This window comes from Syngnathoides biaculeatus, chromosome 18 (genome assembly GCF_019802595.1).
Source record: "Syngnathoides biaculeatus isolate LvHL_M chromosome 18, ASM1980259v1, whole genome shotgun sequence".
Taxonomy (NCBI): domain Eukaryota; kingdom Metazoa; phylum Chordata; class Actinopteri; order Syngnathiformes; family Syngnathidae; genus Syngnathoides; species Syngnathoides biaculeatus.
The window spans coordinates 19,730,378-19,750,859 of NC_084657.1; the positions used below are offsets into that span (position 1 = coordinate 19,730,378).

At 43.4% G+C, this 20,482-nt stretch overlaps 1 protein-coding gene across 7 annotated transcripts; it reads left to right on the forward strand.

Moving 5' to 3' along the window:
* Window positions 1-1,959: 1,959 nt before the first annotated feature.
* On the forward strand, window positions 1,960-12,398 carry m1ap (meiosis 1 associated protein). 7 transcript variants are annotated; one of them, XR_009792535.1, is made up of 13 exons: window positions 1,961-2,215; window positions 2,828-3,054; window positions 3,135-3,332; window positions 3,767-3,941; window positions 5,366-5,524; window positions 5,611-5,743; window positions 7,189-7,330; window positions 7,427-7,478; window positions 9,501-9,643; window positions 9,752-9,864; window positions 9,949-10,036; window positions 10,602-10,902; window positions 11,091-12,398. XR_009792535.1 is itself a non-coding variant. In XM_061803850.1 (12 exons), the coding sequence occupies exons 2-12, from the start codon at window positions 2,833-2,835 to the stop codon at window positions 10,806-10,808; spliced, it is 1,596 nt and encodes a 531-aa protein (XP_061659834.1). In that variant the 5' UTR covers window positions 1,960-2,215; window positions 2,828-2,832; the 3' UTR covers window positions 10,809-11,022. The 7 variants fall into 7 exon arrangements, 6 of the variants coding, with proteins under 6 accessions (XP_061659834.1, XP_061659832.1, XP_061659830.1 ...); XM_061803850.1 differs by lacking the exon at window positions 11,091-12,398 and having other exon boundaries at window positions 1,960-2,215; window positions 10,638-11,022; XM_061803848.1 differs by lacking the exon at window positions 11,091-12,398 and having other exon boundaries at window positions 1,960-2,215; window positions 2,831-3,054; window positions 10,602-11,022.
* The last annotated feature ends 8,084 nt before the right edge of the window (window positions 12,399-20,482 follow it).

Below are 20,482 nucleotides of genomic sequence, written 5' to 3' on the forward strand. Positions count from 1 at the left end.
CATGGGGTCATGGTCTTCGCCAGATCGTCGCAACTCATGCCCCGTTCCTGCACTCCCGTATTCTTGATTGTGAACCCTGGTGTACCGACCTCTGCCTGTCCTCCGACCGACCCCATAAGCTTGACATCTTTGATACTCCTGCCTTCTCTGATCGATCTCCCATGTACCGACCTCTGCCTGCCCGCGGACCTGCTCTCTACGCCTGACGTCTTAGTTACCGCTGCTCTACTTGACTGTCTGCCTGATCCCCGACCTTGGAACGTATAAACACTTTTCCCAAACTGCCTCTGGGTCTCCGGAGTCCTGAATTTGGGTCCTCCTCCGCACTGATGGGTCGTGACAGACTTAGTGAAGGAACTGATCATTTCTTCCTTTTCTATACACTACATGAATGTCAAATACCAAGCAAATGTTCCTTTTACCGCTGCTCTACTTGACTGTCTGCCTGATCCCCGACCTTGGAACGTATAAACACTTTTCCCAAACTGCCTCTGGGTCTCCGGAGTCCTGAATTTGGGTCCTCCTCCGCACTGATGGGTCGTGACAGACTTAGTGAAGGAACTGATCATTTCTTCCTTTTCTATACACTACATGAATGTCAAATACCAAGCAAATGTTCCTTTGATTGGTGCTGAAGACATAAGGCATATCTTATCCCCATATTTAGTCATGACTCCATAATTTCCACATGTCCTCAGTGGGGCTCTGCTCTGTAGCCAGATGTGTCCTTGAGCGCATCTCTGCACGTAGGCTAACCTTGATGAATTGCATACTGGACACTTTGTAATAATCCATTGCCAGCTAGAACCGGTTGAGACAGAAACCCTTTAAGTGGAAAGCACCGATTTCATGCCACAGGTTTGATACCACCCATAGTCCGCCCTTCTGACAAGATAAAGGATGTGTGCTTTCTCTGTACCTTCGCACTTGCGATCTGCTCTCTACAGCCATTGTCTGTAACTCATAAGTAACCGGAATATTCTGTAAGTAAATTCTTCGAAGAAGCTGTTCATCATCTCCAGCCTTTATTTGGATAACCAACATTCTCACTACCCGAAATTAAATGCACACTTGGAGGGGGGAAAAAAAGCGTCCTCCAACAGAGCCCAACAGCGTCACTTTAAAACAATCCTCCATTTTGGATCTCGAACGAGATGGGCGAAGGCCACGATAAATGCCTTTGAATTTACTTTCTTCATCTGAAGTGAGATAGCACAATAAGCTCACCAGGCAAAGATGATTCATCATAATCAAAATAAGCTCTGCCAATGCAGCGTGCATCCATTGACATTACATTAGCTATATGTTATAAATCATTATAAATATATTATAAATTTTTGCTCAGATCACACACCTCTCCTGACAAGCCCACCATCCCTGCGTTTTCTGAAGGGCTTCGCCTCATGGGGGTCACGGGCGTCCTGGTTTTGGGGCAATCACAGTGCCCCTGCGATACAGAAAACAACTTTTATTGAATGAATGTAAATGAGCATCAATGTCAAACATGCTCGCAGGTCCAATGCAGCCCGTTGGATAATTCCATCCATTCATCCATTTCCTGAGCCGCTTATCCTAACAAGGGTCGTGCGGGTGGGATAAATTGAATTGAAAAAAAAAATAATAATAGATATTGGGTATATAAAATGTGCAATTAAATTTTGGTCAACAGCTTCCTATTGTTCATGCAATAACATCTGTACATAAATTCAATGTATGTTTAATGTTTAAATTTGTCTGTTTATATTTTGTGATCACCTTCTTTCATATACATTCAAAATTCTTCTCAATTTACTGTGTGAGAAAGTCACAAATTTAGGTTTTGAGAATTATTAAACACTATGTAATACCCAGATTAAAAGAATGGTAGACCACTAATTTGTTATTTATATTAAAGGTCCCATGATTTCACTGGTCCTCCCCATGTGAAATACTTCTCTATACACGCGCGCGCACGCACACATATACATACGTATAGATAGATAGATAGATAGATAGATAGATAGATAGATAGATAGATAGATAGATAGATAGATAGATAGATAGATAGATAGATAGATAGATAGTACAGTACAGTACAGTACATTACAATATACCAAACCATCTTTCCCTGGTAAAGTGAGTGAGCGATAGGGAGCCATCATTTCCGAATAGATGATCTTTGAACATTTGCTTCCATTGGCTAAATCTGTTGACCGCCTCAACTAAGCAAATAAATGTACGTTAGACTTTATGTTAACCTTTAATTCACGTTATGGTGTATTAAGAGACGTAAATGTAAGCACATTCTATAAATGTAACAATGTTTACTGTCTGTTGTATTGCATTTGGTATCGATCTGCGGAGAGGAGAGCTACTTCTGGCTAACGCTAACGTTCGTCGCTAACATTCGTTCGTTAGCATTTTGCTAAGTGTGGGATCATCAGTCGAGAACCCCGCATACGCTTTCCCTCTTAAAAATGCGAAGTGGGTCATTAAAAGGACAGATAAGAACGCCATTCACAGAGTTGGCTTCACCCTGCTTGTGGTTTGAACATAAAAACGGGTCTTTGAAACAAAATGGACTTTCAAAGGCCAACTGAGTTGGCACATGATCTCATTTCAATCAGAAAAGACAATAGAAAAGGACATAGCCTCTACTGGATATACTGTATGTATGAATATGTATATTAATGGCTAAATATATTTACAGATGTATGTGTGCATACAGTTTCAAAACAGTTGCTGTAATTAGCTAGCGTTTGGTTTTATATCAGAACATAGAAGGACATCAATAGTTACAAGGTTTTTTGTTGTTGTTGATGATGTTGTTCTCCCCCCATATTTTCAGAAGACATGAACTGTTCTGCTTCCTCCAACCCCGCATTTTTGCGGCAACCGGCCCAGCTCTTAATTATTGAAGCAGTGCCACCCTGGTGGTCTGAGACCTGCACAGTAATCTGTGATGCTCTTGAAAACTTCCTGACCCTGGTGTGTAGTCTGGGTGGGCCCTGTCAGCTTCCACTCCTCAGCATTTATGCCGTCACCAGTCAGCAGAAATGTCTGCTTCCTTTGGTGGTAATAACCACACGACAATCCTCCCATCAAAACTTCCTTTTTTACCCTTCCTCCTCTCATTCTTTTTTGTCTTTTTCCAGACAGTTGAGGGTAACCTGCCCAGGTTGCTTTCCTGCGTGGGGATGTTGCGGTCCATCCCAAGCGAAGGCATTACTGTGGAACTCGCCAGAGCAGGCCAGATGCTGCGAGAGGCCGTGCTGGAGAGCGTGGAATGTTTTCAACAACGCTTGAGATTTTTTAAGACCGGCATCCAAGGCGACAGCACCACATGTATTGAGGTGAGGCACAGCAGAAGGATAAATGGGATTATCATGTAAGGATTCTTGTGTTTGAAAGTGCTGTTGAAAATGTCTTCAGTGGGTGATATGACTTCAATAAAAGGCTTCTCGGGTAAGTGTTGACTTTGACTCTGTCGCTACGCCCAGCTGGAGGCCGCTTACTTACATTTCAGTGCAGAAAACAGGCTTGTTCTTCCGCTGCTGTTCCATCTGTCAGTGGGGATTTTTTTCAACAATATCAGAGAAGTTGTTGGTGGAACATCTTATTGTGGCTGAATCCCATTCCCAATGTCCAATCAAACGCTGACATTCCTGTAATTGCAGCCACTTGTTACACATGATTATCATGTACTATCACGTTACATGTCCTCAAAAGTGCAACTTCCGTTTCAAAGAACCCAGTTGCACATGCTTTTTTTTTTTGGGCTGAACAGGTTACCGTGGTGACCAGCCGTCCAGGACTAGGGTTGGTTTATCTTTTGGAAAATGTGCTCAAGGATGACAACCTCAGGCCAGTCATTATTATCCGGGTGGAACGGCTCCGCATTGACAAGAAGTTCTCTCTCGATGTGCTCCCACCTGAGGATCCAAAGTGGGCCTGTAGTTCAGGTAGGAAGGAGGACACAACCCTGCCATCTCTTTCCAGAGACGCCTTGACACCCCCCGCCCCACACACACACACACAAACATACTTTTCCACCCTTCTCGCTCCTCTTGTTCGCTCTTATTTACCACACACCCACAGAACTTGTGGCAATTTCTCCCTTGTAAGCCACCAAACTCACTGGTAGAAAAGTAGTTGCTGCTCTGCCGCGACACAAGAGCAAGGCGACATAATCATTAATTACAAAGAGGATCAAATGTGTTTGTCAAAAGCCTTGAATATGCAGTTCTCTGTGAAGTAAGACTCTTGAGAGAAGATCCAGAAATGTGTCATGATCAAAAGGAGGAGTTGAGTCAGCAGGACAGCAATCTTATCTCACTAATTAAAAGTTGTATGCACACTGTGGCCTAACACCGTATCTTTGTCTTTTTGGTAAAAAAGAAAGTGAAATGTGCCAGGAACTAAAAACGACTGGCCCAGATCATGTCATCAAGTCAGTGTTAATTAAAGCAAAGCAACCCAATCCTGCAGTGAGACCTGAAGTCTTCATGTCACCTCTATTTGAGGAGCCGTCATTTGTTGTTTTTCCTCCTCCTGCTTCAAAGATGAATGCAATGCACAGAAAATGAACAGGATAGCAGCCCATAGACGAATGCGGCCTGCGATGTTGTGTCGTTGTGTTCATAAGACCGCAAAAACAATGAGGGCACACTCATCGGGGTCTTCATGAAACTACGTGGAAGAAGTGTGGATTTAGTGATGTGAAGATAACTGTTGAGCTCCTTGTTGTCACAAAGCGCAAATGGCTCTGTCACTCCTTTGGGAATGGGGTGTCTGAAGCAGAAGCTTGAGTAAAATGAGTTGCTTCTCGTCTTAGTGTCTCCTTCCGCTGCTGCTGACATTTACAAGGTATACTTTCGCTGGTGCTCTCATAAGTCTTCACTCCCTCTCTGCAGGCACGCGTTATTGGAACCGCTCGATTTGCTTGAACTGTGTTCTCTTCATCTCAACCACCACCCTAAATTTTGGCTCCTTTCTCGGTATTCACCCCAAGGGTGAGAGCTCTCCTTTCTCCTCCATTTGTCAAATTGAAATCCAAGATTGGCATATTTCCGGTGAGCAAATATTTAACATATCTGCTTCAGTCAACATCTACTGGAAATGAGAACTTTTGGTCCCATTAGTTATGTGCTAGTGGCTCATGAACTAAAATTTTGCACGTCATATGAAGGAAGTGGAGATGGTCTCTGTGTCCCATCCAAGGCGAACTGGACTTGATTTAAATGACAGCACAAATGGAAGAAGAGTGAAACATGAGAGCATTTTCCGGGATCCTCTTTGTGATCTTTTATCTTCATCTGATGGTCACGATGGGGACTTGTCTGCTTTCGAAGCTCTGTAATATAATTCAGCTCAACCTTGTTTTAAGTTCCTCTCGCAGAACGTCGAGTGCCAGTGGACCTGGTTGAGGTGGAAAACAACGTGTTTGCTGTGGAGGAAATATTCAAGGAATGGCTCCGAAAGTACACCGGGCCAACAGAACACATCAGAGTCGTACTGGAAAGCGAGCGGAGCAGTCCCAATCCAGGTTTGTGACCACTGCGACTGACTAAAGACATAAATATCATTGTTGCCTTTGGAAACTTGACCTTGGCTTTTTGTTCTCGTCTGTAGTGTACCTCAAGTGTGACATGCGGGAGCGTCTCATCAGTCCCAGTCTCCTAGCACTGAACTTCACGGAGAAGCCCGAGAGCCTTTGTGATGTCGTGTCTGTCAGTCAAGTACCACGGATTTGGAGACCAATTAAGTAAGATTAAGAACTAATCACAAGTGAGTGAAAAAAAAGTGACCGTCAACCCTTCTTGTATCTTTTGTTTGGACTGACAAACTGAATGTGTGGATTGTCACTCGCCCTTTGTGTCTCCGAACGCTTCCCTTCTAATTTTGCACCACAGTGGAATAATTCCAAGATGAATCCACTTTGTTCTGCTCCAGTTTTGATCAGGGATGAGAACTTCGCGCAATTATGAGTTTTTTCAGATTAAAATGTCATTGTTGTGAAACATGTAAATTCGTTAAGAAAACTTGGGGAGGGGGGGTAACCGTGCAGATAGGAACGAAAACTGATTGTCTAACCGAACACATACAAAAAGTGGATGTTCCCGGCAAAGTGCTGTGCACTTATCCAGGAGCATGTGCAAAACAGGAAACACAAAGGTAAGTTGGACATAAAGTTCTCAAATATTATATAATTGACAACTGTGAAAACAATTAGGCCTCTCTGTAGCACTGGCCCTGTAGATCACGCATTTTATTGCTCACTTATATATTTGATGATCTCTCTCCCTTCAATCTACATTTTTATGTCTGAAATTTGGTAAAATTATTTTGGTTGTTTGGACTCGTATTTTAAGTTTTCAAGATATTATGATTGCCCTGTATTTACACTGAAAAGTAACCAGAGGTCACCATTTAACAGTATGTTGTATAAAAAAAATTCATGCCCGAAGGTGGCCGCACCCCTAAGGCAGACATTTTCAGTGTTTTTCAAAATTGGTCATTCTCATCCCTGCTTGATACAGAAGAAATACTGGATCTCCATGTCTTCACTATTTGTTTGTGAGAAACTATTTGGCACACCGCAGACAGGATAGGACAGGTCAAACTGGGTACAGTAGTAGCTTTAGCAGGGACCTGACTCCCGACTGGATTTTAAGAATAAAATAGGTGTTGGTGGTCACCGGTGCTGAGGACAGGGAAGTACGTTCGTGCAAGGCTTGCTTGAGGTATGTTCCCGTACTTTTAATACGATATGGCTCGGAATCCATCCACAAAATGTTACATGGAGAGGAAAAAGACGAGGTTTAGAACGATTATTGTAGCATTTTCAGAGGTTGAAGCTGCAAGGAGAGCTAGATTCTGGTGGTAGCGGTTCACCGTTTTGGGTTATTTGGCGACGTCGCGTTTACGTCCTACTTTCTGAGCGGCGCCTGCCCGATGACTGCATGATGAACGTGCTGTGCGCCGTTTGTTCCAGAGTAACTAAGCGTCTCTTCACCCCCACACTCGTGTTCATCCGCACACCTGCTGCCCACCTCCCCGATGGCCTGTGCCATCGGATTGTGAACTATGAGAGAGCACGCGCTGATCGGGCATCATTCATATAGTGCAGCCCAAGACAGTCGATTCAATGTTACCGTTTCTACTCATCAAGTTAATGAGCGCTGCTCTGCGTATGCACTTTCCTTCTAGGGTTCTGTACACCAGCGGCCTGTGTCAAAGTCTGTTGTACGGCCTGCCCCTGGTCATCTACCCGACCAGCTCCTTTAAACTGGACTTCAACGAGACTGAGATCAACCAGCAGATGTTTCAAGCTCTCAACCACACACTCAGGGTGTGTGGAAGGACGTGTTGGAAACAGGAGTACAACTCCTGTCTCAGTTTATGTATTCATAAAAGGCATCATTCTCTTTCGTCCTTTGTTTTGCAGCACCATGGCCAGGTTTTGCTGCTCCAGGAAGTACCCACTGACATGGCCAAAGGTAAAGGCTCAGCTCTGTTACAATTCCACACCAGCCTTGACCTGTGTCAGAGATGCACTGCAAAAACGCCAAATTGAAAGCTCTCTCTTTTAAAATCAAAATCATCTTTACTTACCAAGTATGTAAAAAGCACACGAGGAATTGTTCTTTGGTCGTACTCAGAGACTTCAAGAGATCGATGCAGTTTAGAGTGACGAGCCATGCGACCAAAATGTTGAACTCCAGTGCCTTGTGAAAGTATTCGGTCCCCATGAACCTTTCGAACTTTCGCCACATTTCAGGCTTCAAACATAAAGATGTAACATTTTCAATTTTTTTTTCATGAATCAACGACAAGTGGAACACAATCGGGAAGTGGAACAAAATTTATTGGATATTTGATACTTTTTGCGTGGAATATTATTTGGCTCCTTTTCAGTGCAGCAAACTCACTCCAGAAGTTCAGTGAGGATCTCTGAATGATCCAATGTTGACTGATGATGATAAATCGAATCCACCTGTGTGTAAACAAGTCTCAGTATTTATGCACCATCTCTGTGATCATCTTTAAAGTGCAGAGATAAAAGGTGTCATTTAAAGTTTGCCACGAGCCACCTGGGAGACACACCAAATGTGTAGAAGAAGGTGCTCTGGTCAGATGAAACCAAAGTCAAACTTTTCGGCTCCAATGCAAAACAATATTTTTGGCGTAAGAGCACCACAGCTCATCACCCTGAACACAGCATCCCCGCTGTCAAACATGGTGGTGGCAGCCTCATGGTTTGGGCCTGCTTTTCTTCAGCAGGGACAGGGAAGATGGTTAAAACTGATGGGAAGATGAATGTAGCCAAGTACAGGACCATTCTGGAAGAAAACCTGTTGGAGTCTGCAAAAGACCTGAGACTGGGACGGAGATTAAGCTTCCAACAGGACAATGATCCGAAACATAAAGCCAAATCTAAAATTGAATGATTCACAAATAAACATATTGAGGTGTTAGAATGGCCAAGTCAAAGTCCAGACCTGAATCCAATCGAGAATCTGTGGGCAGAGCTCAAGACTGCTGTTCACAAACGCTCTCCATCCAACATCACTGAGCTCGAGCTGTTTGAATGGGGAATGGGTCTCTCATTGTGCAAAATTGATAGAGACATAACCCAAGTGACTTGCAGCTGTAACTGCAGCAAAAGGTGGTGCTACAAAGTATTAATGCAAGGGGGCCGAATAATATTGCACGCCCCGCTTTTCAGGTTTTTATTTGTTGAAAAAGTTTAAAATATCCAATAAATTTCATTCACGATTGTGTCCCACATGTTGTTGATTCTTGACAAAAAAATGTAATCTTTTATCTTTATGTTTGAAGACTGAAATGTGGAAAAAGGTTGAAAAGTTCAAGGGCGGCAAATACTTTCACAAGGCACTGTATTTTCAAGAAGAGATTACAGCTAATATGAAGGTAGAATTACTGCCCAGCTGTTTGCACGAGATCCCTGCTGAAGAGCAAGCCGTGTTTACTGCTTTCAGGTGAAAACTACCTGCACAACTTCTTAATGAATGAAACAAATTGAGTTTCAGTTCACCATTGATAGCAGTTGAAGTTTCAATTTCAAGAGATGTAAAGCTCTTGGGGGGGCAACAGGACATCCCCTTGGGTGGGCGGCCATCCAAATGGCTCGTAATGTCGTTACCGAAGCCACCGACGAGTAAACTAGTTTAACTTTACAGTTTAGGTCGCTCAGAGGTCGATTAACTCAGCGTCTTGCCGGTTGGGCGTTTAACTAAAGACAATTAAGCAATGGACAATAGGTAGAATGGTTTGGGACCATTAAAAAAATGTCATGGTGAGTGTGTTAGTCCAGATACTGAGTCCAAAGTGGGTAGGGTGCAGAAACAAGTTAGGACAGAGAAAGACTGAATGACTTGCTTATTCCAAGTCATTGACTTGAATCATTATTGAAAGTTGAAGGTTAAGATTTGAAACAGTTCTAAACCTGCATAGTGTACGCAACCTGCATTCATGCTCTGTGTTTCCGCACGACACAGGTTGGTTGTCTTTGTGCATCCTTCAGCCCTGTCCTTCGTTCAACATGCTCCTGAAGCCGGTGGTCTGCCAAGAGTTGTTGCTGCCTTGCCCCTTCCCTGAACCAATGCGGGAGACTTCATCGGATGCCTTGCTCTTCATTAAGGTAAAAGAGACCTTTGTCTTCTCTGGCTGTCCATTTGACTAAAATGGATGGGCAGAGATGGACAGAAAGAAGCACTTTTGGGTCACACTTCATGTCTCGTTCGCTCAGAGTTTCCTCAGCCAAATGGATGAGGAGGATGTGTTGATCCCCAGCTCTCTGAGCACTAATCTGTACCAGTACCTTCGGACTGTCCTGGTTCCCAAGACCCAATGCTACTCAAGGTCAGGATGAAGTGCAATATGGCTCGTGAGGCTTCATATCTACTATGTGATTATGTAAATTGGGAATGCATGTGTTGTCTTTAGCGCTTCAAGCATTCACCCTGCTACCCACTCAGACCAGCCTCAACAACCAGAGGGCGGTGAAGCCACAGCCAGCGTTCAACCTCATCAGGTAAACGCTTTGGTTTTTCTTCCATGAGTAGCTTGTAACAAGCCTGGACTCCTTCCTTGGTCCGTTGACCATTGTGTCCACTTGTGTTTTGTCACTTGAGGCCTGTTGTGTAGTGGCTGTGTGACTCATTGTGCTGCTAACATGCGACTAATTTCAAAGGCGGAAAAAAAAAACGCCAGTGAATCACACCACTGCCATTACTTCCTATGCTTAGGAGAGTTAACGTCACTTTGTTACATTCCATAGCTGAATTAAAGATCCTCTGTTTTGGCAATGGTGAGCCCCAGAGAATGGACTCTCAAATATGGCCTTCATAAATTTATCAATCTAATTTAAAAAACACCTAAGATCTATCATACCAGTGTTCAAAAAAATACAGACGTGAAAAACTGATTATAAATATCCTCTTATTCCGATGTGAATAATGCAGTACATTGACAAACTTGAAGCATACGCACTATTCACAATTAGGTGTTTGTCTCAAGTTCCCAAAGGGTCTGGGTAAGATTTCAGTTCAACGTTTCACATAGCATTAAATGGGATGTTGCCTTTTTTTCTAAACTAGGCTTGCAAGAAGGTAATTGTCGCTGTGACCCCCCAGCTGAAGACCCCGCCAAACACTCACACTCCCCGACTGAGACCTCCGCCTGTGTTGAGACGACGTCGACTCGTGGCCTTGTTGAAGAGGATGTCACTTGACAACAATGACCGGGCAGCACCACCCGCGGATCGGCACGGATCTGACGAGAACACCAACACAGGAAGGCACTGATGGGTGGACGGTGAAGAAAGAAACGGACGGACGTGTTGAATTCAATTGAAGCGCATTTCAATAGTTTAATTTGAAGAACAGAGTTTTTTGGAAGGTTTTAACACTTTATACCTTCTATTTCAATTTCAACAATGTTACGTCAATGTATGTTTCATATAAACTCTTGCTGTTGTGAGAATTAACTTGTTTGAATTAAACGCTTTTGAGGAGTTTACAGATGCAGTGTCTGATTGAGCCCCTGGAAAGATCTGTTTTGATCTCTCACTCAATTGTCTCTTGTAGCCACTGTGAGTCAAAACACCACAAAGACCTCCGCGTGGCGGCCAGAGGAGACGCCCCGGCCGGGCGCTCCCCGGTGCCTCCCGCTGCGCGGCAACTAAGACATCGTCCTCCCACACCTCGCCGGCAACGGTGAGACCGGCAGACCCGCAGCTGGTGGCGAAGCTTCCAGCCCAGAGGGAGGAGGAGTCTCCAAATCATGAGGCGTTCTACCGTGAAATGCGGGCGGAGATAGAGCGGCAGAGCGCGGAATTGGCGGCTCTCACGGCCCAGGTCCGGCAAGGATTGGCGAACCAGCCGAGCTACTCTGACGTCGCAACGGCGACGGACTCGCTGCTGATGCAGGTTCACGTGGCAGTTGGAACTGACCCGCTCCCGAGACACGCCCACGTGTCAGTTTCGACTGACTCCGCCTGCTCAGGTTCACGTTGCAGTGGAAACCGACCCGCCCCCTTGCCAAGTGCACGCCGCAGTGGGAACGCACTCGCCACCTCGCCAAGCGCACGTGGCTGTGGAAACCGACCCGCCCCCTTGCCAAGTGCATGCTGCAGTGGGAACGGACTCGCCAGCTCAAGTGCACGTCGCAGTGGGTACAGACTCGCCACCTCGCCAAGCGCACGTAGCTGTGGAAACTGACCCGCCTCCTCGCCATTCCCACGTCGAGGTTTTGGCTGTTCCGAGCAGAGTTCACGCGGCAGTCGGAACTGACCTCCTCCCGAGACACGCCCACGTGTCAGTTTCGACTGACTCTCTGCCGACTCTAATGGTTTGTACCAGGGCTAAACTCTTCCACTTCTGTTGTAATGACGTGTGTGGTGGTGTCCATTCCTTGTGTAGTGCATTTAGTTTGTCAGTCAGTCTTGTTCTTGTCACCACGACTGATATACCATCTGAGTACAGATAATCATGATTTTGTCTGGTGTGGGCTGTTATAAGTTTATCTTATACTACATTGTCACATGCAATGAGTCACTTCCTACGTCATTTTGTGGTTGTTCAATCACGTCTTGAGCTGTTTGCAGCAAGAAATCTGTTCTTGTGGGAGGTTTGTTTGGAATATGTAAGGTATAATAATAGAGCGCTGGATTCCTATTTTGTAACTGTCCTCCCAGTAATTCCTTTTTTTCTTTTTACTTCTTTTTTTCCTGTCAGAGAGGGAATTCAGCGCAGTCCTAGTTTCAGCAAGCCATCTCTTCCCAAAAAAACGTATGGGACAAATTAAAAAGTTGCATTTTATGAGCATTAGTTGTGACATTTTTGATGGGGAGATGGCTGCTCTCTTCCTCATCTGCAGCCACAATTATTAAATGTTTCGCATAAAGCTCCATAAATTTCTCCTTCCTCTGTCGGAAAGGTGTCAACTTTCTTTTCTTATTTTGTAGCACTCTTTCTGCGTGTAGTGCTTGGTTAACGTATTGTTACAGGTTGCCAGTCGATTTGTCAACCCAATGTTTTTCAATCCATTGTTTTATAGGATTATTTGAATTCACATGAAGAGCATTTTTTAATTGCCCTTGATACACACTCCCTGGAGTGTGATCTTCAGGAATGCCACTATTTGCTTTAAAACATGCATTTATTCCAATTCTATATTCTTCAAATGGTTCATTGTTGTTTTATGTTGCTTTTCCAATGGCAGAAAAATTGCTTCTTCTTTTTTTAAATCTAGTAGAAGTGCGCGATATTAACCCTTGAACTCCCTGCTGCTGTGAGAAAGTACTTTGCTGTCATCCAAATTTGTTGTACTTCTACATCATTTAAGTGCTAAGATTTTCTCAAGTCTTCCGTTCCCTGGGCGAATTATGTTACATCAACTTTATGAGATGTGATACCTTTTATGGCCATTTTCACATCATCTTGAGTCCAGCTTTTTTTTTTTTTTTGGTTGTTGTTGTTTTTTTGGGGTTTTTTTTGTGTGTGTGTGTGTTTCTCTTATTTTATCCTGCAGGTTAACTATATATATTTTTTCTGTGTATGTTGAGCTGGCAGCAAAGTCATATTGTGTTATCCACAAATTTAGATGTTTTGTTTTAGTAGGACATTTGCTTTCTACAAAATTATAGTCCTTACACATCATAATTATTATTATTTATTTTTTTTTAGCCGTTGTGTTTCAACTATTTTGCTATTTATCAACTATTTTGCTATTTGTTTTTCCCCTGTTGGGGTCAGTGGTTCACCTAGGGTGACTATACTGACTTCCCCCTGAACAGGGTGACAATTAGGTTCCGTTTGAGGTAATTCTCAAGCTTCTACCACAAGTGGCGGAGAATTCTTACCTCTGCATCCTCAAACAGTTGTCACTCAATTTCCTGTTCAAATGAGGTAGCGAACATCCACACACACTTTTACACATGCACACGTTTCGCGGAGCTCACGTACAGGACACACCTTGCCGTTTTCTCAGTTTTATAGACTAATTAGTCTACTCGATAGTGACTAGTATTCTCGAGGTTTGGTTCTGCCGCAGTCACCCAGACGCGCATTCACTCATTCCTCATGAGTGTGGGAGTTTCCTACTCACCAGAGATGTCTTCACTTCCTTCGGCTTCTTGTCAACCCTCAGCCTCCAGGCGCAAAGTCGAGGCCCAGTCCCGGAAAGGGTCTCAAGTGCCGTGGCCACGGTCTGTGCCTGGACGTCGACTCGGCCCCTGGAAACCTCAGGTATCTTGAGATCCGGCTCGAAGGACCAAGTAAATGTCAGGTTCACCAATCAGACATTCATTAAACAGGACAAAAAAGGAAGCAAAGACACCAGTTCAAGTCTCGTGAGGAGAGAGGAGAGGAACTGTCTCGTACAATTCACCACTGCACTCTCTGATTATCCTCTCCTCGGCACCTCTATTTATTTAGTTTTGAGACAACCCTTAATTTACATGGATGTTACAAAAAGGAGACGACAAGCAAAAACAGTTTGAAACAAGGTGTAAATGTTTGTTCATGTGCGTGTGCATGTGTGGAAGATTGCTGAATACATGTGTGGTCATCATTTCTTTAACAGGCAGCAGTTCTAACAGTTCTGATGATTAGATGTTTTTGTTCTTGCTATCTCCTGCTAGGAGGCTGCCACGTTATCTAGGGCAGAGCAAAGCATTTCTTTATTGGAAGCAAATGTATGATAATTATGATCACAATTATTCCTACAATCTATCTATCTATCTATATATATATATATATATAGCGAGAGAGAGAGATTCGGTGTTGAGATATTTCAGTCTGTGCAGTATATCTACAATAGATATCCTCCAGATGAGCGCACTCAGACATACTGTACACTTCAGATGCACATGCAGCATACATTAAACATCCCCCACTTGCGTAGAAGCGTGTGGAACTGCTTTAATGACCCTCACTGAGTGCCAAACTTTGTCCAAATCCAAGTGGTGAGGGGCTGGAGAAAGAGCCCCCCTTTGTTGCTGTAAATGTCAGACGTGTGTTTAATCAGGGAATTTCAATCTCTTGTGTGTGTGCCTGCACCCACTTCCAGGTAGTGATGGGTCAGGCAACACTATCATCAGAGCATGCATTGAGCTCATTTAACCAAACCAGTGCACGTGTCGGTGTGCGTACCACTTTAAAGAGATTGTAATGTGTGATTTCTAATACAAATGATCTTATCTAGATGAAAATATATGTTCAACTGTAACATAAAATACGTATCCTGTCAATGTTTTTCCAAAAAATATAAGTGTTTTTGAATTAAAGTCAGAGAACTTTGACCTAGTTTCCACCACCTGAAAAATGACTCCTGTCGGGGGCGGAGCCTCTGACTTTACTCAAGGTGGATTGGTAGTGCGATTTACATGAGCACGGAGACTTGTTGGTTTCAAGAATTCCTCAATGATTGTAAGATAAAACCAATCCATAACAATGGTGAACACGTGTCTGGTTCAGTTTCGTAGCAATTCGAATAATTCTGGTCACAGTGTGCAATATTTTCCCAAAGACCCAAGCCTCAGAAGACAGTGGGTAATCTTTGTACAAACGAAAAAGAGCAAATTTTTCCAAACCCGGCCAACACTGTCATATGTAATGAACATTTCGCCTGAACCTGGACACGCTTCGACAAGCTTAGCCGCCGCCTCCACACACACACAAAGGACCAAAACTGCAAAGAGCTTTTGTTAAGAGACAGGTTGCAGACGTATGGTGATAATCTTTTATTTTCTGAAAACTTTTAACACAATTTACATGGGTGAATGATAGCACACGTCGTACTTGGCGAAAAATATTTTATTACCGCAGATACTTTGGCCTTTCGCAACTAGAAAAACATGATAATGTGTACAAATGGCGGCATGGTGGAGCAGCTGGAAAGCGTTGATCTCACAGTACTGAGAACCCGTGTTCAATCCCAGCCTCCATGTATAGAGTTTGCTTGTTCTCTCCGTGCCTGCGTGGGTTTCCTCCCACGTCCCAATAACATTAATTGGAAACTCTAAATTGCCCCGTCGGTGTGATTGTGAGTGTGACTGTTGTTTGTCTCGATGTGCCCTGCGATTGGCTGGCAACATGTTCCGGGTATACCCTGCCTCCTGCCCGTTGACAGCTGGGATAGGCTCCAGCAACCCCCCCCCTCTCCCCGCCCCACGACTCTTATGAGGATAAGCAGCAAAGAAAACTGATGGATGGAATAACAATATTCAATAAATGACCACTGGTTTTACACGACTCGGCTTCTCCGTACACGAAGTGTGTTGCGGCCACACGTCAGTCTACGGTAAACCTCTCCCCGACAGATGTTTTTTTTTTATATGCATTGTTCTGAAATGAGTCCAATGCATATTAAAAAAAAAAGAAAAGAAAAGAAAAGAAATGAAACTACTGGGATAACCTTCAGACCCTGAACACAGAAGTGTGTTACAGCGACGTTAACCTAGGTAAACATCACTGTGACTGACAGTTTATTTTCTTTTTTTAAATATGCATTGGACTCATTTGAGAACAATGCATATTAAAAAAAAAAAAAAAAAAATGTCTGTCGGGGAGAGGTTAACTGAAGTTTAACGTGTGGCCGCAACACATTTCCGTGTATGTTGGAGACGACTTCTTGTTTTGTTTTGTTTTGTTTTTACGCATTGTTCTCAAATGATCCAACTTGGCATTCTAAATTCTTCTTGGGAATTTGAGATTGAGAAGAATAATTCCTACCTGAAATGAAGTGATCGCTACACAGTCACGTGGATTTGGTTGGGCACCATCCATAATGTTTAATTGCCAAAATCCATCGATCTTTTCTCCTCTTTTCAGCTGGTATTCCATAGAATGATCTCCTTGAATATCTGTCTCATCTGTTGTCACAACCAACAGCACAACAAGTCTCGTCCATTGTGAATATTCTGCTCCGGTTCAATGTGCCCCACACTGTCGAGCTGCTCTTTTTGACCGGCAATATGGCGCCGTGAAAATGGTGACGTCACGTGCACGAGCTCTATACTGTACGCTGTCACATTTGTATCTGCATTGTTGCATTTGACTTATCGGCTGATTAGTGTGAACGGGGTGGCTGCGTACATCAGGCATCTACCACACACTGCATGAAACATTATTTGATTGTAATAAATTAAAGTGATCCAAAAGTGAAGAACGTCACTTATTGTTGGTATTCATCATAAAACATGATCACTCTCACTTTCCAAATGTCGATCTCCTCATAATACTATTTTGAACCATTCGGATGCAAATAATATTTAGTAGCGTTCAAAATAATAGCAAACCAATGTCACTAAGAAGATTAATGCACATTTTCAGTTTATTTTTCATTGCTACTATTCAAACAGCAGTGGTGAAGCTGTCGAGCATTGGCCTAACAGTTCTGAGGAACGGGATTCAAATCCCGGCCCCTGCCTGTATGGAAATTCCAAAAGCATTCACGCAAAAGATTGGAGACTCTAAATTGCTCTGAGGTGTGATGTGACTGCAACTCTTGTCTGTCTCCATGTGCCCTGCGATTGGCTGGCAACCAGTTCAGGGTGTACCCTGCCTCCTGCCTGATGGTAGCTGGGATAGTCTCCAGTACTCGTGGGACCGTTGTGAGGATAAGCAGCTCAGAAGATGGATGGATGGTACCTTGCTTACGTTCAAATAAATTACTTTCTCCAAGTGACTGTATCTGTCCTCCGTCAGCTTCACAGCTGCATAAATAAAACAAGTGCTCAACAATTGCTGAAGTGCATCGGAACAAGTAGGAAATCTCACTGGTGCTCCCTTTCACCAATCAAGTGAAGTGAGCTTGGATTTAGTAATGTGCAAATGATACTCAGGCTTTGGATCTTGTGTCGCTCTTCCTGAATTCCAGTGGTTCGAAACGCTGTCGGAGCCTGTATCAAGCCGGCATCCTGCAGAAAAATTTGATGTGTCAGGACCATTGACAGCTCCGGACATAATGTGAAAACGAGTACATGTACAGTATTGTACTAAAAATACAGTGCAGGCCAAGAGTCACTGCAGACTTTATTTAGGTCACACAGGAGGTCATAATCATTAAAATGATTGCAAGGGCATCTGATTTCCTACTCTACTTTAAACAACTACTTTGTTAATTTCCTGTTGTGGATCCGGGATAAATAGGCCTACACCGTAAGCATTTTCATTGTTTGAAAATTGAAAATTAAATTACATAGCTTACCTGAATTATTCCCAGGAAGCAGAACTGAATGAGATTTCTGTCCAAATATGTGCCATCGAACAAACCATGGTCTTTCAAGTCAGTAAAGAGTAAGATGTAAAATTCAATTGATTCCCTCTGAGGAAGCCCCACCAACTCTCTGTGTGCTTATGAGCTGTGCTTGCGCCTTCGATGTAACTGTCAATTTTGGTGCCATCGTGAATGTTGCAATAGAGATACCACTGAAAGTCTCTGACTTTCACATTCTCTGTGCCCCGGTTGCCTCTCGCGATCCTTGGACTACCACCTGATCGTGGACTGCCTCCATTTAGTAATCCTCGAACGATTTTTGGGTCACTGCTGGTTGTGAATGTGTTCATCTAGATAATTTTCCGGGAAAACCCATCAATGCAGCTGTTAATACATATCAAAATGGTTTCAGTTTATCGTATGAGTTGAAATACCAAATTAATTGAGATCTTTTGCAAAATAGCTTCGGCGATGGAGGCATCTCCCCTCTTCTGAGTTCAACATTTCTTGGATCAAGTTCTTTTAAAATTAAGCGCACCAGTTCTTTCTTGACATGTAATCCCTCCTCCTTGCATTTTGTGTACATCCGCCTTTACCCACAGAGCTGGCCCGATGTTTGGAAACATTCTTGGATAAAATGAACCACACGATTCAAAGTGGTGGATTCTTTGCATCGAACCAGACTAAAAGACTTCAAAATTCTTTTTAAGTGTCTCTCAGACACAACATAATGGTGATGACTTCCAAGTAATGTCTTAAAAATAAAGTCCGACATGAATGCAAACTGAAAAGAATAAGGGTCTTTGATACATGCACACATGCAATGGATAGTTACTCATTAGAATGAGAAAGTTACCCATTATATTGAGAAAGTTACTCATTAAAATGAGAAAAGTTTTTTTTTTTTTCAATGTCCCTTTATGACAGGGCTCAGCAACCTTTTTGAGGCTGAGGGCTACTTCGTGAGCACTGAACCTTGTGAGGATAAGCGGTTTAGATAATGAGATGACATTCTTAGTTAGCCATTATCATCATCTTGCAAAAACAAAGGCTTGTAATACCTTTATTTTACATGGGTTGGGTTTGTAAAGTCAGCAACAGACTGCTAGTTTGCCCAATTTCACAGCCTAATGAGCAGTCGTCTCAAACTGGCAGGGGCCCGCGAAATAATATTTTGTGGCCCCTACCTTAATATGAAAGTTTAATGTTTGTGCAGACCTCAAGTTTTACATGAATGGCACTTTTACAGTGTTGTGTGCAAAGCCAACCAATCATGATGGGGTATGTGGCTCTCGGGCACGTACAAGCAGAGAAATATTTTAAATTAATTAAAATTAAAGCAGCGTTGCAATGTAGCATTTTACTCGTAGTTTGTCCACAACTTCTTGACACAAGCAACTTTTTTTAATCTTTTTTTTAATTCATTCATTTTCTGAGCCGCTTAGCCTCACCAGGGTCCCAGTGGTGCTGACGCTAATCCCAGGTATCATCAGGCAAGAGGTGGGGTACACTCTAAACTGGTTGCCAGCCAATCGCAGGGCACATAGAGACAGACAACACTCGCACTCACAATCACACCAAAGGCCAATTTGGAGTCTCTAATTAATGCATGTTTTTAGGGATGTGGGAGGAAACCAGAATGTCCAGAGAAAACCCATAGGCACAAGGAGAACATGGAAACGCCACACAGGCAGGGCTGGGATTTGAATCTCAGACATCAGAACTGTGAGGCCAACAGTCTAAACAATTGCACCACTGTTCTGCCTCCTAGTTTATCTTAATGTGTTTAACTTTTTTTTATTTTTTTAAAGATGTTTCAGAAGGACGGCATGGTGGATCAGCTGGAAAGCGTTGGCCTCACAGTTCTTCCATCCCCTACCCGGCTGTGTGGAGTTTGCATGCATGGGTTTTCCTCGGGCACTCCAGTTTCCTCCCACATCCCAAAAATATACAACATTAATTGGACACTCTAAATTGCTCTTAGGTGTGTTAGGGCGAGGGTTAAACTCTGCTCTGGTTAAACGACCCCAGCACTGCAGAGGAGCTTTGTTTGACGGGCAATTTGGCGCTGTGAAAACGGTGACGTCACGTGGACGATCTTTATACACTTCTCATTCTTCGCTATGGCAATCTCCTGTCAGAAGGTCAATATAACCCCGTTAAAGTGTGTGTAGTGCGTCTCAATTAATCGCACCGATATAAAACACGGCGGCACAGTGACTCAGCTTGAAAGCGTTGGCCTCACAATTCTGAGGACTCCGTGCCTGTATGGGTTTTCTCTGGGCACTCCGGTTTCCTCCCACAACCCAAAAACCTACAACATTAATTGGACAATCTAAATTGCCCCTAGGTGTGATTCTGAGTGCAGCTATTTGTCCTTATGTGCCCTGGAATTGGTTGCCAACCAGTTCAGGGTGTTCCCCGCCTCCTGCCCGTTGACAGCTGGGATAGGCTCCAGCACTCCTACGACCCTTGTGATGATAAGCGGCTCAGAAAACTGATGGATAGATGTTTGAGAGTATTGAATTTTCTTTTGAATTTGTAATTGAAATTGGCCGTGAGTGCATGCACACTAACACTGCGGCCCAGCCTCAGCCAGAAGCTGCCTCCTGCGTTCCCGAGATAAATTGAGTTTTTAAGAGTGCGTATATCATGAATGCTGGGTCTTGTTGGTTTTCTGAGAATCTACTGCACCTACTGGTAACTTGTTTAATATGTAGCAATAAAAAAAATATTGTGAAAACATGATTATCAGTTC

What these genes read in the sequence shown, in the direction of transcription:
- m1ap (XM_061803848.1), top strand. Translation starts at nt 2,833, where the DNA reads ATGAACTGTTCTGCTTCCTCCAACCCCGCATTTTTGCGGCAACCGGCC. An exon ending in ACAGCACCACATGTATTGAG is followed by an intron (nt 3,333 to 3,766) that starts GTGAGGCACAGC and finishes TGGGCTGAACAG; the next exon opens with GTTACCGTGGTGACCAGCCG. An exon ending in CCAGCGTTCAACCTCATCAG is followed by an intron (nt 10,037 to 10,601) that starts GTAAACGCTTTG and finishes TTTCTAAACTAG; the next exon opens with GCTTGCAAGAAGGTAATTGT.